This window comes from Scyliorhinus canicula, chromosome 23 (assembly GCF_902713615.1).
Source record: "Scyliorhinus canicula chromosome 23, sScyCan1.1, whole genome shotgun sequence".
NCBI classification, from domain to species: domain Eukaryota; kingdom Metazoa; phylum Chordata; class Chondrichthyes; order Carcharhiniformes; family Scyliorhinidae; genus Scyliorhinus; species Scyliorhinus canicula.
The window spans coordinates 12,444,937-12,457,063 of record NC_052168.1 but is presented as its reverse complement, the minus strand read 5'-3'; the positions used below and the strand labels follow the sequence as shown (position 1 = coordinate 12,457,063).

Here is a 12,127-nt window from a genome sequence, read left to right as displayed (position 1 = left end):
GGTCAGCACTGCTGCCTCGCAGCGCCAGGGACCCGGGTTCGATTCCCGCCTCGGGTGTCTGTCTGTGCGGAGTTTGCACGTTCTCCCCCGTGTGTGTGTGGGTTCCCTCCGGGTGCTCCGGTTTCCTCCCACAGTCCAAAGATGTGCAGGTGATGTACCATCAATTGGACGCGAGGCACGATGAAGGTCCAAACTTAGGCTTTAATCAGCTAGTTGTTAGCCCGGTGGTCGACTACAGAGAAAGGCCGACCGCCGGGAACTCTGGGTACTTATACCCCGCCTTGGAGGCGGGGTCTACTTGCCTCTCGACCAATTGGTAAGCAGTCACATGACTAGTCCCAGCCAATCAGATGAGAGGCACATGACCAGCCAGAGCCAATGGGAAACCAATGCTCTGCACCAATGACAGTGCTCCCATTCATACCACCACAGCAGGTGAGGTGGATTGGCCATCATAAATTGCCCCTTAGGTGGGATTACGGGGATAGGGTGGGGGAGTGGCTCTAGGTGGGGTGCTCTTTCAGAGGGTAGGTGCAGACACGATGGGCCAAATGGACTCCTTCTGCACCGTAGGGATTCTATGATTCTATATTGACCGATTCAAATCGTTCAGTACACACACTCAGTGAAAGTAAGCTGAGAGGTGCAAGTAAAACCTCATTGAATGGTCTCTCATGCATAGCGAGTTAGGTCGGAGGAGAAAAGGTTCCTCCTTTTTGACCTTCATTAGCCTACGATCTTTTCATGGTGTACATTATATCTGTGCTTACAGACAGGGCTGGTTCCCCTGCTCATTTGTGAGGCCCCTGGAAGAAGAGATACAGAGACAGGAGCTTTCAGCCAGGTAACTGGGCCAGTGGGCATTTGGGAAATGAATATTCATTTGAGAGATGTACTAATCTTACGGCGACAGATTCAATATTCTCGGTCGAGGATTGGCATCAAGTCTGACTCCTCTGCTTGGCATTTCTTTCATCTCCCACTAAATATGAAACCAATTGTTTTGAGGAGATAAAAGAGCAGAGCTGCTTCGACTCCTTAAAGGGGCACTGCCTTCAACAAAAATCAAATCACAAGTTAAACTTTAAACATTAAACCAAAACTTGAATAAGGCACGCGAGTCCCCACGGTGCCCAGGGGGCATGGAAAGCCTTGATGGTGCCAGTAGATTATTGCTGAAAGTAGAGTCATGTGGCCGATACCTTTCGTCTGGTCCCCAACAGCACAATTGCAAGAATGCCAAATTTCAAACAATCACAATAATTTATACTACAGGAATAAAGTGTGGCAATTGGTTGGCAGGTCGCCTCTGATTAGCCAACGTGTTGCCATGTAGAAGGCAATGGGGAACTATAGGCTACCCAATCTCCCGGATCATTCAAGAAGGGGGCAAAGCTTGAACATGTTCCTTTTGTTTGCAGATCAATGAATGTTGTTTCTAGCAAGCATAAAAGAGGCAGGTCGGGATCTGGGCTGACGATCTTAAAATGCTATTAGCTATTAGCACACTCAGGATTGTCCAGCAAGTGCTGTCCTATTGCAAAATCACATAGAACTGCAGATATTCTATTTCAGGTTTCGCAGACGCGGGCTAGTTGAGCAGGCATGTCTTTTTTGAATTCCCCAGGAGCTTGGGGAGCTGATAGTTCCCCGTTGCCTTCCCCATGGCAACAACTCAGCCAATCAGAGCCAACTTGCCAGCCAATCAGCAGCCTTTTATCATGGAGTGTAAACTGTCGAGATTATTTGAACTTTTGCACTGTTGCATTTGTTCTGATGAGTGCAAGATGAAAAACTTCCGCAACAGTTCTCAATTTCCGCAATGATAATCATCTTTATTATTGTCACAAGTAGGCTTACATTAACAGTGCAATGAAGTTACTGTGAAAACCCCCCAGTCGCCACACTGCGGCACCTGTTCGGGTACACTGAGGGAGAATTCAGAATGTCCAATTCACCTAACAAGCACGACTTTTGGGAGGAAACCGGAGCACCCGGAGAAAACCCACGCAGACACGGGGAGAATATGCAGACTCCGCACAGACAGTGACCCAAGGCGGGAATCGAACCAGGGTCCCTGGCGCTGTGAAGCAACAGTGCAAACTGCTACGCTACCGTGCCGCGAGCAATATTCAAGCTCTGTCTGACTAAGTGACAGTTTGTACCTGTAAACCAGGTAGTTACTAGGAGCTTGAATCAAGGATAAATCTCCCAGAGGACCACAGACGCCCAATCCCAAATCAAGACCTCAACCAAGGCTCAGACTTGTCAGTATCCTCTTCACATTTTAAAGGTTTTAATGAGAGGTTTCGGGCGTGCATTTTTAAGATTTTATTGGGGGTGTCACTAGGTAGATTGTCGTCTGATCCTCCCTAATCACCTTCGGGAGTCACTCCTCCAACCTTCGGTTGACCTCAGTTGGAAGAGTCGCTTTAAAAACAGCGCCTCTGACAGTGCAGGTGGCCCCACTCCCATGCTCTTTCCCCATAGTCCTGCAATTACTTTCTGCTCCAAGTGGTTATCTAAGTCCCTTTTGAAGTTTACTATCTCTACACCCAGCAGGCAGTGCATTCCAAATCCAGCCACCATTGCACAGAAGATATTCCTCCTCACGTTGCCTTATGCTCTTTTGCCAATTCCCTTAAATCTGTGCCCACTGATTATCCAACCTTCAGCCAATCGAAACACAACTTTTCGACCGAATCGTGGAATCACATCGGACGGTCGACATTTCATTTTGGGGTTTGCGAGGCTAAATGAGCAGGTGGGCCTTTTTTAAAATTACCCGGGAGCTTGGGGAGCCTGCTGTTCCCCGTCGCTTTCTCCGTGGCAGCAACTCAGCCAGCCAATCAGAGTCAACTTGCCAACCAAGCAGCAGCCTTTTCTCCCGCAGTATGAATTGTTGTGGTTGTTTGAAATTTGGCATTCTTGCACTTGTCCTGACCAATGCTGGATGAAAAACGACACTGAGAGGCAATTGGCCGATCAATCTGTGCAGCCCGTTTTGCACCGATGCTAATCGCTAGGATTGCCCCCTCAAGCGTGTCACTAGCAAAAGGGTGGCCTCCATCCACAAAGCTTTGACAGGGAGACGAGCTGGCTGTTCCCTCTCTTTTGCAGGCCATTTCCTTTGCGGAGCAGCCGGAGTGCCGAAGATCTGTTGGACGGGAAGGATTACGCGTTGCCGCCGGCGGACTACAGTAACAGCGCGGCAAATGCGCCGCCCGCACCGCCGCTGCCTTACGGCACCTCCGCAAGAAGCCATAGTCCAACCCCTCCCAGTACATACAGCAGGAGAAACAGTGCAACCAGCCTGGCGGTGTCGGAGAGCGGTCGGAGCAGGGTGAGTTCTGCAATCTCATTATTCCTGTTGAAGGAGGAGTTCTTCCATGGGCCAGGGTTTAGAAAACTCCAAAGAATATTATGGAGTTCACCTGACCTCCAACTGTTTATTGAATGTGGCTAGGATGAGCACACAAACCTGTCTTTCAGGTGTTATTCAACAGAGTTAGAACATAGAACATAGAACAGTACAGCACAGAACAGGCCCTTCGGCCCTCAATGTTGTGCCGAGCCATGATCACCCTACTCAAACCCACGTATCCACCCTATACCCGTAACCCAACAACCCCCCCCTTAACCTTACTTTTATTAGGACACTACGGGCAATTTAGCATGGCCAATCCACCTAACCCGCACATCTTTGGACTGTGGGAGGAAACCGGAGCACCCAGAGGAAACCCACGCACACAGGGTTCTTAATAAAAATATTCTTAATTCTTAATAAAAATAATTTATTCTAAGAATTTTATTAACATTTGTATAAACACACAGCAGTAAGAATTTTTATCAACTACAACCATAAAGACCCCACACAGCTACAGTAATCCATATATAACCCTTAATGGAGTCTCCCTTAACTGTTCCAATTCAATAACAAAATCCAAATAAAGCCAGAAACTCCATTTCACTTCTTTCAACCTGTGCAGTTCAAACCCAGTCCAAAGTCAAAGCGAAAGTAAAACCCAGAGCCACAGCCCAGCTCCACCCACACAATGATACCACTGAAGCCATGTGATAAGACAAAAACATTTCTTAAAGGGGCACTCCCATGGCAAGAAAATTCAGTGCATCCTCTATGTTATACTCCAGGAAGCCAGGTGATGAAGGATAGAACTGGAGCCAATATTTACGCACTTTCAGAAGTATTTACTTGCACATCGATAGAGAACAAGCAAGCAGCTCCTAACCCAGCACCCACAGTGTCCGTATGTGTCTATTTATGGGAGCTCAAGTGAATCACCAGCTAATACAATTACACCTGCATACAATTAAACACTATTAATACACAAATAAGACTTAATTGTTGCGTGAAGTTCTATGCATTGAGATGCATCTCACTTCATGGTGTTGTCCTATTTCCTGAATCGTGGATTCGCTCAGGTATCCAGTTGGTCCCCCACCCTCATTCCCGCTCCATGATTCTTTCACTTTCAAGTCCCTTTTGAAATGTTTCTATTGAATCGCCTTTATCATTACTTCGGGTCATAACTCGCCCGGCAGAAAGAAAATAAATTGAACTTTCTTTGCTCTGATGAGAACATCCTCAGTAGGTGTCACAGTGGTTAGCGCTGCTGCCTCGCAGCGCCAGCGACCCGGGTTCGATTCCGGCCTCGGGTGAGCATCTGGGTGGAGTTTCTACATTCTCCCCGTGTCTGCGTGGGTTTCCTCCGGGTGTTCCGGCTTCCTCCCACAGTCCAATGGTGTGCAGGTTAGGTGGATTGGGCGTGATAAATTGCTCCTTAGTGTCCGGGGATGTACAGGTTAGCTGGGGTTACGGGGGATAGGGCGGGGAAGTGGGCCTAGGTCGGGTGCTCTTTTGGAGGGTCGGTGTAGATTCGATGGGCCGAATGGCCGTCCTCCTGCACTGTCGGGATTCTTAAGTTTCACCTCATAAGTCACTCCCAGCGACAATTCCCCAAAGATCCCCTACTCCATGTCCATTCTGTCAGGAATGTGCTGTAGGCTGACACCTGGTGGCCTCCTGGTGTATTGACACTTGCCCATGGACCCCTTGATATTTGTACCATCACCCTTCCAGCCGCTGCCCTTCAGCAACCCCATACACAGTTGTCTGAAAGGCAATGCCAGGTGCCCATACATCAGGGTTGTTAGTACAGAAAACCTTTCTTTGGTCCACAACAATTGACATTAGTGTTAACGCTCTGCTCCCAGTGCCCATTTATAAGGCCATCGCATTGTATTCTCCAACTTTCCGACCCACACCCCTCTGTAGGATTGTCTCTCGCCATTAGGAGCAGGAAGTTGACCCTATTATGAGCTAGTGAACTGACATAAACAGAATGTTACAGATATGTGATCACAAACTGAGAGGTGTATGATCTTGCGATTATCTTGCAACTTCCCCCTTAAGACCTGGTTGCCCGCGGTACCAAGTCTTGTTCCGCACTTGAGGCTGTGGTGAACCACTGTGCTGCCATTTCACCAGCTGCAGCAGGAGGCCACGCATCTGACTGCAATAAAGCCACAGTTGTACCAATCTGAGTCTTTTCTGCAATTGATCGTGCATCAGAGGCCAAAGCTGGTTTCTTTTCCAACTTTACATCCTACTTGAAAAGCCGGCAGGGATTTGTTTGATGCTGTGAGGGGGGCGGGGGGATTGTCATTTTCAGACCAGCCTTATTTTTAAAATATAAATCTAGAGTACCCAATTATTTTTTTCCAATTAAGGGGCAATTTTAGCGTGTTCAATCCATCTACCCTGCACATCTTTGGGTTGTGGTGGCGAAACCCACGCAAACACTGGGAGGGGGGGGGGGGGGAAATGTGCAAACACCACACGGACAGTGACCCAGAGCCGTGATCGAACCTGGGACCTCGGCGGCGTGAGACTGCAGTGCTAACCACTGCGCCACCGTGCTGCCCTCAGACCTTACTGAGTAAGGGTCGCATGGATTGAACAATCAGTCCACACCTAGCCCGGGGAAATCTCCCTAGGGGAAGGGAGACTTCCGGGTCAGGGAGGTGTGTACAATGGACGAGCTTGCAGCACGCAGCTAAAGAAACAACCTTGTAAGTAAAGTGGTTTGCTCAACCTAAGATGCCTCGGGGAGTGCAGCTTCACAGATCCATCATCATCCTCTTTCCCTGTCGATATTTTAAAGTCTGTGGGCGGGATTCTTCAGCCGCGCCTCCCCAGCGACTGGAAAACTCCCGCTCGATGCCAATGGGCCTTTACATCGCCCGTGCCAATCTTGCGGCGGACACGGCTGAAGAATCCAGCTCTGTACTTTTTTTATTTTACAGGATGTCAGCATCGCTGGCTAGGCCAGCCTTCATTGCCCATCCTTAGTTGTCCTCGAGGAGGTGGTGGTGAGCCGCCTTCTTGAACCCGCTGCGGTCCCTGAGGTGGGTGTAGGCACACCCACCGTGCCGTTAGGGTGGGAATTCCAGGATATGGGCCCAGCGACAATGAAGGAACGCCAATGTATTTCCAAGTCAGGACGGGGAGCGAATTGGAGGGGAACCTCCAGGTGGTGGGGCCTCCCACGTATCGCTTGGTTATGTTGTAGTCTGATCAGCGGACGGCGGATGTGCTTCCTGAGGCCAGGGTTTCTGGGGGGGGGGGGGGGGTACTTCCTTCCCTTCCACCTCTCTCCAGCCACCCTCAGGAAAGAACAATCCATTCTCACCCAGTAACCAAGTCTCGGGTTCATAAATCTTGGTCAAAAGGCGGAACAAGTGAGGCGATTGAGAACTTGTCCATTGTGTTTGCGAGCCCACCTCTGTCCTGCTATAGTGACGGGACAGTGTCCCCCCACTGAAGCCCGCGAATTGGATCATTTTGACTTGCGTTCTTCTCCACCCCCCCCCCCCCCCCCTCCACCCGCAGAGGAAATTTGCCTCGATTCTCCTGGATACGACCTCGCAGCCAGATTTCTGGTGGCTGAAGGGCAGCACCTCATTCTGCTAAACGTGGGGATACTCTGTAAGGACGCATGACTGTTTGACCCCCCCACTGCTTGCAATGCTTAACCCTCTCCCACCCTGCGCAGTTCAAATGGCCCATCGCATAGCCGCAGATGTCTCAGGCCCATCGTGCACTTTTTATTAGGAGCCAGTCCGTAAATTGTTTTAAAAACTTGCATGTAATTCGGGAAGAGGGTGGCGTAGTGGTTTCGTCACTCTTCCAGTAATCCAGAGGCCCAGGGTAGTGCTCCGGGGACCCGGGATCGAATCCCGCCACGGGAGATGGTGAAATTCAAATTTCGTAAGAAGCAGCAAGTCTTAACGGTGACCATGAAACCCATTGTCGATTGTCATATCGACACATCTGGTTTGCTACTGTCCTTTAGAATCATAGGATTTACAGTTCAGAAGGAGGCTATTCGGCCCATCGAGTCTGCGCCGGCCCTTGGACAGAGCACCCCAACTTAAGCCCCACACCTCCACCCTATCCCTGTAACCCCACCCAACCTTTTGTGGACACCAAGAGCAATTTTAGCATGGGCCAATCCGCCTAACCTGCACGTCTTTGGACTGTGGTAGGAAACCGGAGCACCCGGAGGAAACCCACGCAGACACGGGGAGAACGTGCAGACTCCGCACAGGCAGTGACCCAAGCCGGGAATCGAACCCGGGACACTGGAGGTGTGAAGCAACTGTGGTAACCACTGTGCTACCGTGCTCCCCTTCAGGAAGGAAATCTGCCGTCCTTACCCGGTCTGGCCGACATATGACTCTAGACCTCACAGCAATGTGATTGACTCTCAAATGCCCCTCTGGAAATGGATACTCGGTTCAAGGACAATTAGGGATGGGCAATAACGATGCCCATATGAATTTTAATAAAAAGCAGTGTTCTCAGAGCACCTCACAGGAGTGTTACGAGACGCTATTTGACACCGAGCCAGAGAAAGGGACGACTGAATGAAAGTTTGGTCAAAGAGGGAAGGTTAGACATGCTTCCAGCACAGAAAGAGGCCCTTCGGCCCATCATGTCCAAGCCAGCCATCACCTTATCTATTAGGGCAGGAAATTGGAGAGCTCAGACAGGACAGCTGGTGGGACAAAGAAAGTTGGGGGTTCACCAGGGGAGAGCAAGGGTGAATAAAGTCTGCCGCTGAAATTCGTAGAACGAATGGCAGACAAGAGCTCGCAAGGTACTTGTTCTTGGGCTATCAGGTTGGTGCATTTTGCATTTATTAAGTTATTCTCTTCTCTCCACTGAAATGCGACCTCTACACATGCTCCTCCTCCAGTACCAAGTCCTCCGCCACCGGTGGTCGAGCACTCCATTCTCCTCCACTTTGGGGTATTGTCGTTTCCTGGCTTCGGCCATTCCCTATCTGACACTTCAGCCGAGATCAGGCATCAATTTTAATGGAGATGGTTGGAAGTTAGAAGGATGCGGTGGGGGGGGGGGGGGGGGGGGGGGGGGGGGGGGGGGGGGATCTTATAGAGACATATAAAATTATGAAGGGGATAGGATAGAAGTAGGGAGGTTGTTTCCACTGCTGGGTGAAAGCAGAACTAGGGGGCATAGCCTCAAAGTAAGGGAAAGTAGATTTAGGACTGAGTTTAGGAGGAACTTCTTCACCCAAAGGGTTGTGAATCTATGGAATTCCCTGCCCAGTGAAGCAGTTGAGGCTCCTTCATTAAATGTTTTCAAGATAAAGATAGATAGTTTTTAATAATAATAGCTTATTGTCACAAGTAGGCTTCAATGGAGTTACTGTGAAAAGCCCCGAGTCGCCACATTCCGGTGCCTGTTCGGGGAGGCCGGTACGGGAATTCAACCGTGCTGCTGGCCTTGTTCTGCATTACAAGCCAACTATTTAGCCCAATGTGCTAAACCAGCCCCTATTTTTGAAGAATAAGGGAATAAAGGGTTATGGTGTTTGGGCGGGAAAGTGGAGCTGAGTCCACAAAAGATCAGCCATGATCTCATTGAATGGCGGAGCAGGCTCGAGGGGCCAGATGGCCTACTCCTGCTCCTAGTTCTTATGTTCTTAATTCAGAGGGTGATTGATGGCCTGAATCTGTCGACCGCGCACAAGCCTGCTATCAGTGTTAGCTTGTGTTAAGCTTCCAAACACTCATTTCACCCTCCTGGGTTGGTGGGTGCATGTTGAAACTTATTGCTGCGGAATCTACATAGATGTTGAAATTTGGAAAGGCGTGGGTTAATGGGCTCCAAGGTATCTCTCTGTAGTCAAGTAGATAGTGCTTGTTGATGCTTGAAGACTCCATCACTTATTTTGAAACTGTTTGGGACACCAAAGGTTTTGTGTGGAGTCTGCACGTTCTCCCCGTGTCTGCGTGGGCTTCCTCCGGTTTCCTCCCACAGTCCAAGGATGTGCAGGTTAGGTGGATTGACCGTGCTAAATTGCCCCAGAGTGTCCAAAGGTTGGGTGGGGTTACTGGGATAGGGTGGGAAATTGGGCCTTGATACATCAGAACCAGGAGCAGGAGTCGGCCATCTGGCCCCTCGAGCCTGCTCCGCCATTCAATGAGATCATGGCTGATCTTTTGTGGACTCAGCTCCACTTTTCGGCCCGAACACCATAACCTTAATCCCTTCATTCTTCAAAAAACGATCTATCTTTATCTTTAAAACATTTAATGAGGGAGCCTCAACTGCTTCACTGGGCAAGGTAGGGTGGTCTTTCGAAGGGTCGGGTGCCAAACGGCCTCCTTCTGCACTGTAGGGGCTCCCTTATAAATGGTGAGCAGCTGCAATTATGACGTGAGAGAGGGTTAATGTAAATTGTTTAACCTGATGACTTTGGCCTTTCCTCTGACACTGTGCATGTACGCCTGACGTGATCTGTGAGGCTCCACTCTCTCTCCCTGTCTTTCCCCCTGAGTGTCGTACTACTTAAAGATAAGACAGCTTCTCAATTTTAGCCTCAAGGATTTGAGCCTGATCCCATGCACGATTGAATGAGCCATTTGTAAGGCTTTGTTTGAGTGTGGTTGAAAATATTCTCGTGCCGTGTGTTTCTCCTTATGTTCCTGCCCTGAGCATTGTACATTGTCCCGTGGCGTTACAGCAACTGTTCAAGGGATGGAGCATCTCGGCCAGAGCAATACAGACAGCCCCCGCACTCACAGCACAATTGGTCCCCGAAATCCACATCGGAAGTCGAAACAAAGTTGTAACCGATTTTCCCATCAGGACAATGGGGGATTGGTCCCTGATCCAAGGCTGGGAATCCTCATGGATGCCCGAGGGTGATAAATGCCCAGTCAGGTCGCCGAGGCGACTAATGATGACTGCACGCCTTAGCACAAGTTCCTCGGTTCTTATGGAGGATATAGGGAAGCCATTTGATCACTGTCAGTAACCTGTTTAACCTTGAAACTCTGTGAGTCTGAGCACTTATTGAATATAACATTAGTATATAAATGCTTTAAAATCGCGACAGTTTCAGCAACAACATTAAAAAAAAATTTAGAGTGCCCAATTCATTTCTTCCAATTGCTCCTCACATTTTTGGGCTGATTATCATAGAATTTACAGTGCAGAAGGAGGCCATTCGGCCCATCGAGTCTGCACCGGCTCTTGGAAAGAGCACCCTACCCAAGGTCAACGCCTCCACACTATCCCCATAACCCAGTAACCCCAAGGGCAATTTTGGACACGAAGGTCAATTTATCATGGCCAATCCACCTAACCCGCACATCTTTGTGACTGTGGGAGGAAACCGGAGCACCCGGAGGAAACCCACGCACACACGGGGAAGATGTGCAGACTCCGCACAGACAGTGACCCAAGCTGGGAATCGAACCTGGGACCCTGGAGCTGTGAAGCGATTGTGCTATCCACAATGCTACCGTGCTGCCCTGTGGGGGCAAAACCCACGCAGACACGGGGAGAATGTGCAAACTCCACACGGACAGTGACCCAGAACCGGGATCGAACCTGGGACCTCGGTGCGGCGTGAGGCAGCTATGCTAACCACTGTTGCCCCCCCCCCCCGGCAATAATATTTAGTGGAATAAAACACTCCAACCTAATAAAGAGGGTTTGACCTGCCCAGTCATACATTTGCATGGCACAGAAAGCCAATGCACCCCTATGAACGTGCTGGCGTGGCGTTGTAAAGTCGAAACTGATGTTGCAGAGTAGTAGAGTAGTTTTACAGCACAGAAAGAGGCCCTTCAGCCCGTCGTGTTTGAGCCGGCCTGCAAGCACCTATCCTACTCCCAGTTCCCAGCACTTGGTCCGTAGCGTTGTGTGCTCTGGCGTCTCAAGTGCTTGTCTAAATGCTTCTTAAATGTTGTGAGGGTTCCCGTACCTCCCACCCTTCTGGGCAGCGAGTTCCAGATTTCCACAACCCTCTGGGTCAAAATATTTTCCCTCAAATCCTCTCTGAATCTCCTGCCGCCGACCTTAAATCTATGCCCCCGGGCTATTGGCCTCTCTATTAAGCGGAAAGGTTTCTCCCAATCTACCCTCTGTCCCTCATAATTGTGTCCACCTCGAACATGTCCTCCCTCAGCCTTCTCTTCCCTCAGGAAAACAACCCCGGCCTCTCTCCATAGCCGAAACGCTCCAGCCCAGGGCAACAGCCTGGAGAATCTCCTCTGCACCCCCTCCAGTGCAGTCACGACCTTCCTATAGCGTGCCGACCAGCCAAAATGGGGTGTCAATTTATAATCGGCGTTAAGTGCTGCCCGTCGTGATTGGAACGTCGTAAAGGTGAGGACTGCCTGGGAAGTAAATACTCACACCCTTTGAAAGGTGAAGGAAAGAGATGACAGCAGGTGGCGCTATTGCATTGTGGAAGATGAAGAACAGATTCGGCCTAGTTCCCCATCACTGTGTTCAGCTTTGAGAAAGACGTCAAGCGTATTCCTTACACATGGCTAATCATGCGGCTTTTTCCTCATTCTTTTTTTTTAATAAACATTTTATTGAGGTATTTTTGGTATAGTAACAACAACAAAATAAACAATATACATGAAACCATAAACATAGTGCAAAAGCCATTTACCTCTCGAACAGGTCCCACCCTTATTACCGTGCTACTCTAATCGAAACGACTCCCCTCCCCCCATCTGCTGACGATTAATTTCCCGCAAAGAAGTCGATGAACGG

At 49.6% G+C, this 12,127-nt stretch overlaps 1 protein-coding gene across 1 annotated transcript in view; it reads left to right on the top strand.

Moving 5' to 3' along the window:
- Window positions 1-12,127, top strand: part of baiap2l2a (BAR/IMD domain containing adaptor protein 2 like 2a) — a 64,642-nt gene that overhangs the window by 45,554 nt on the left and 6,961 nt on the right. The window contains exons 11-12 of the mRNA XM_038783886.1: window positions 773-844; window positions 3,121-3,343. Coding sequence (XP_038639814.1) covers window positions 773-844; window positions 3,121-3,343 — 295 coding nt within the window. The remainder of the gene's footprint in view (window positions 1-772; window positions 845-3,120; window positions 3,344-12,127) is intronic.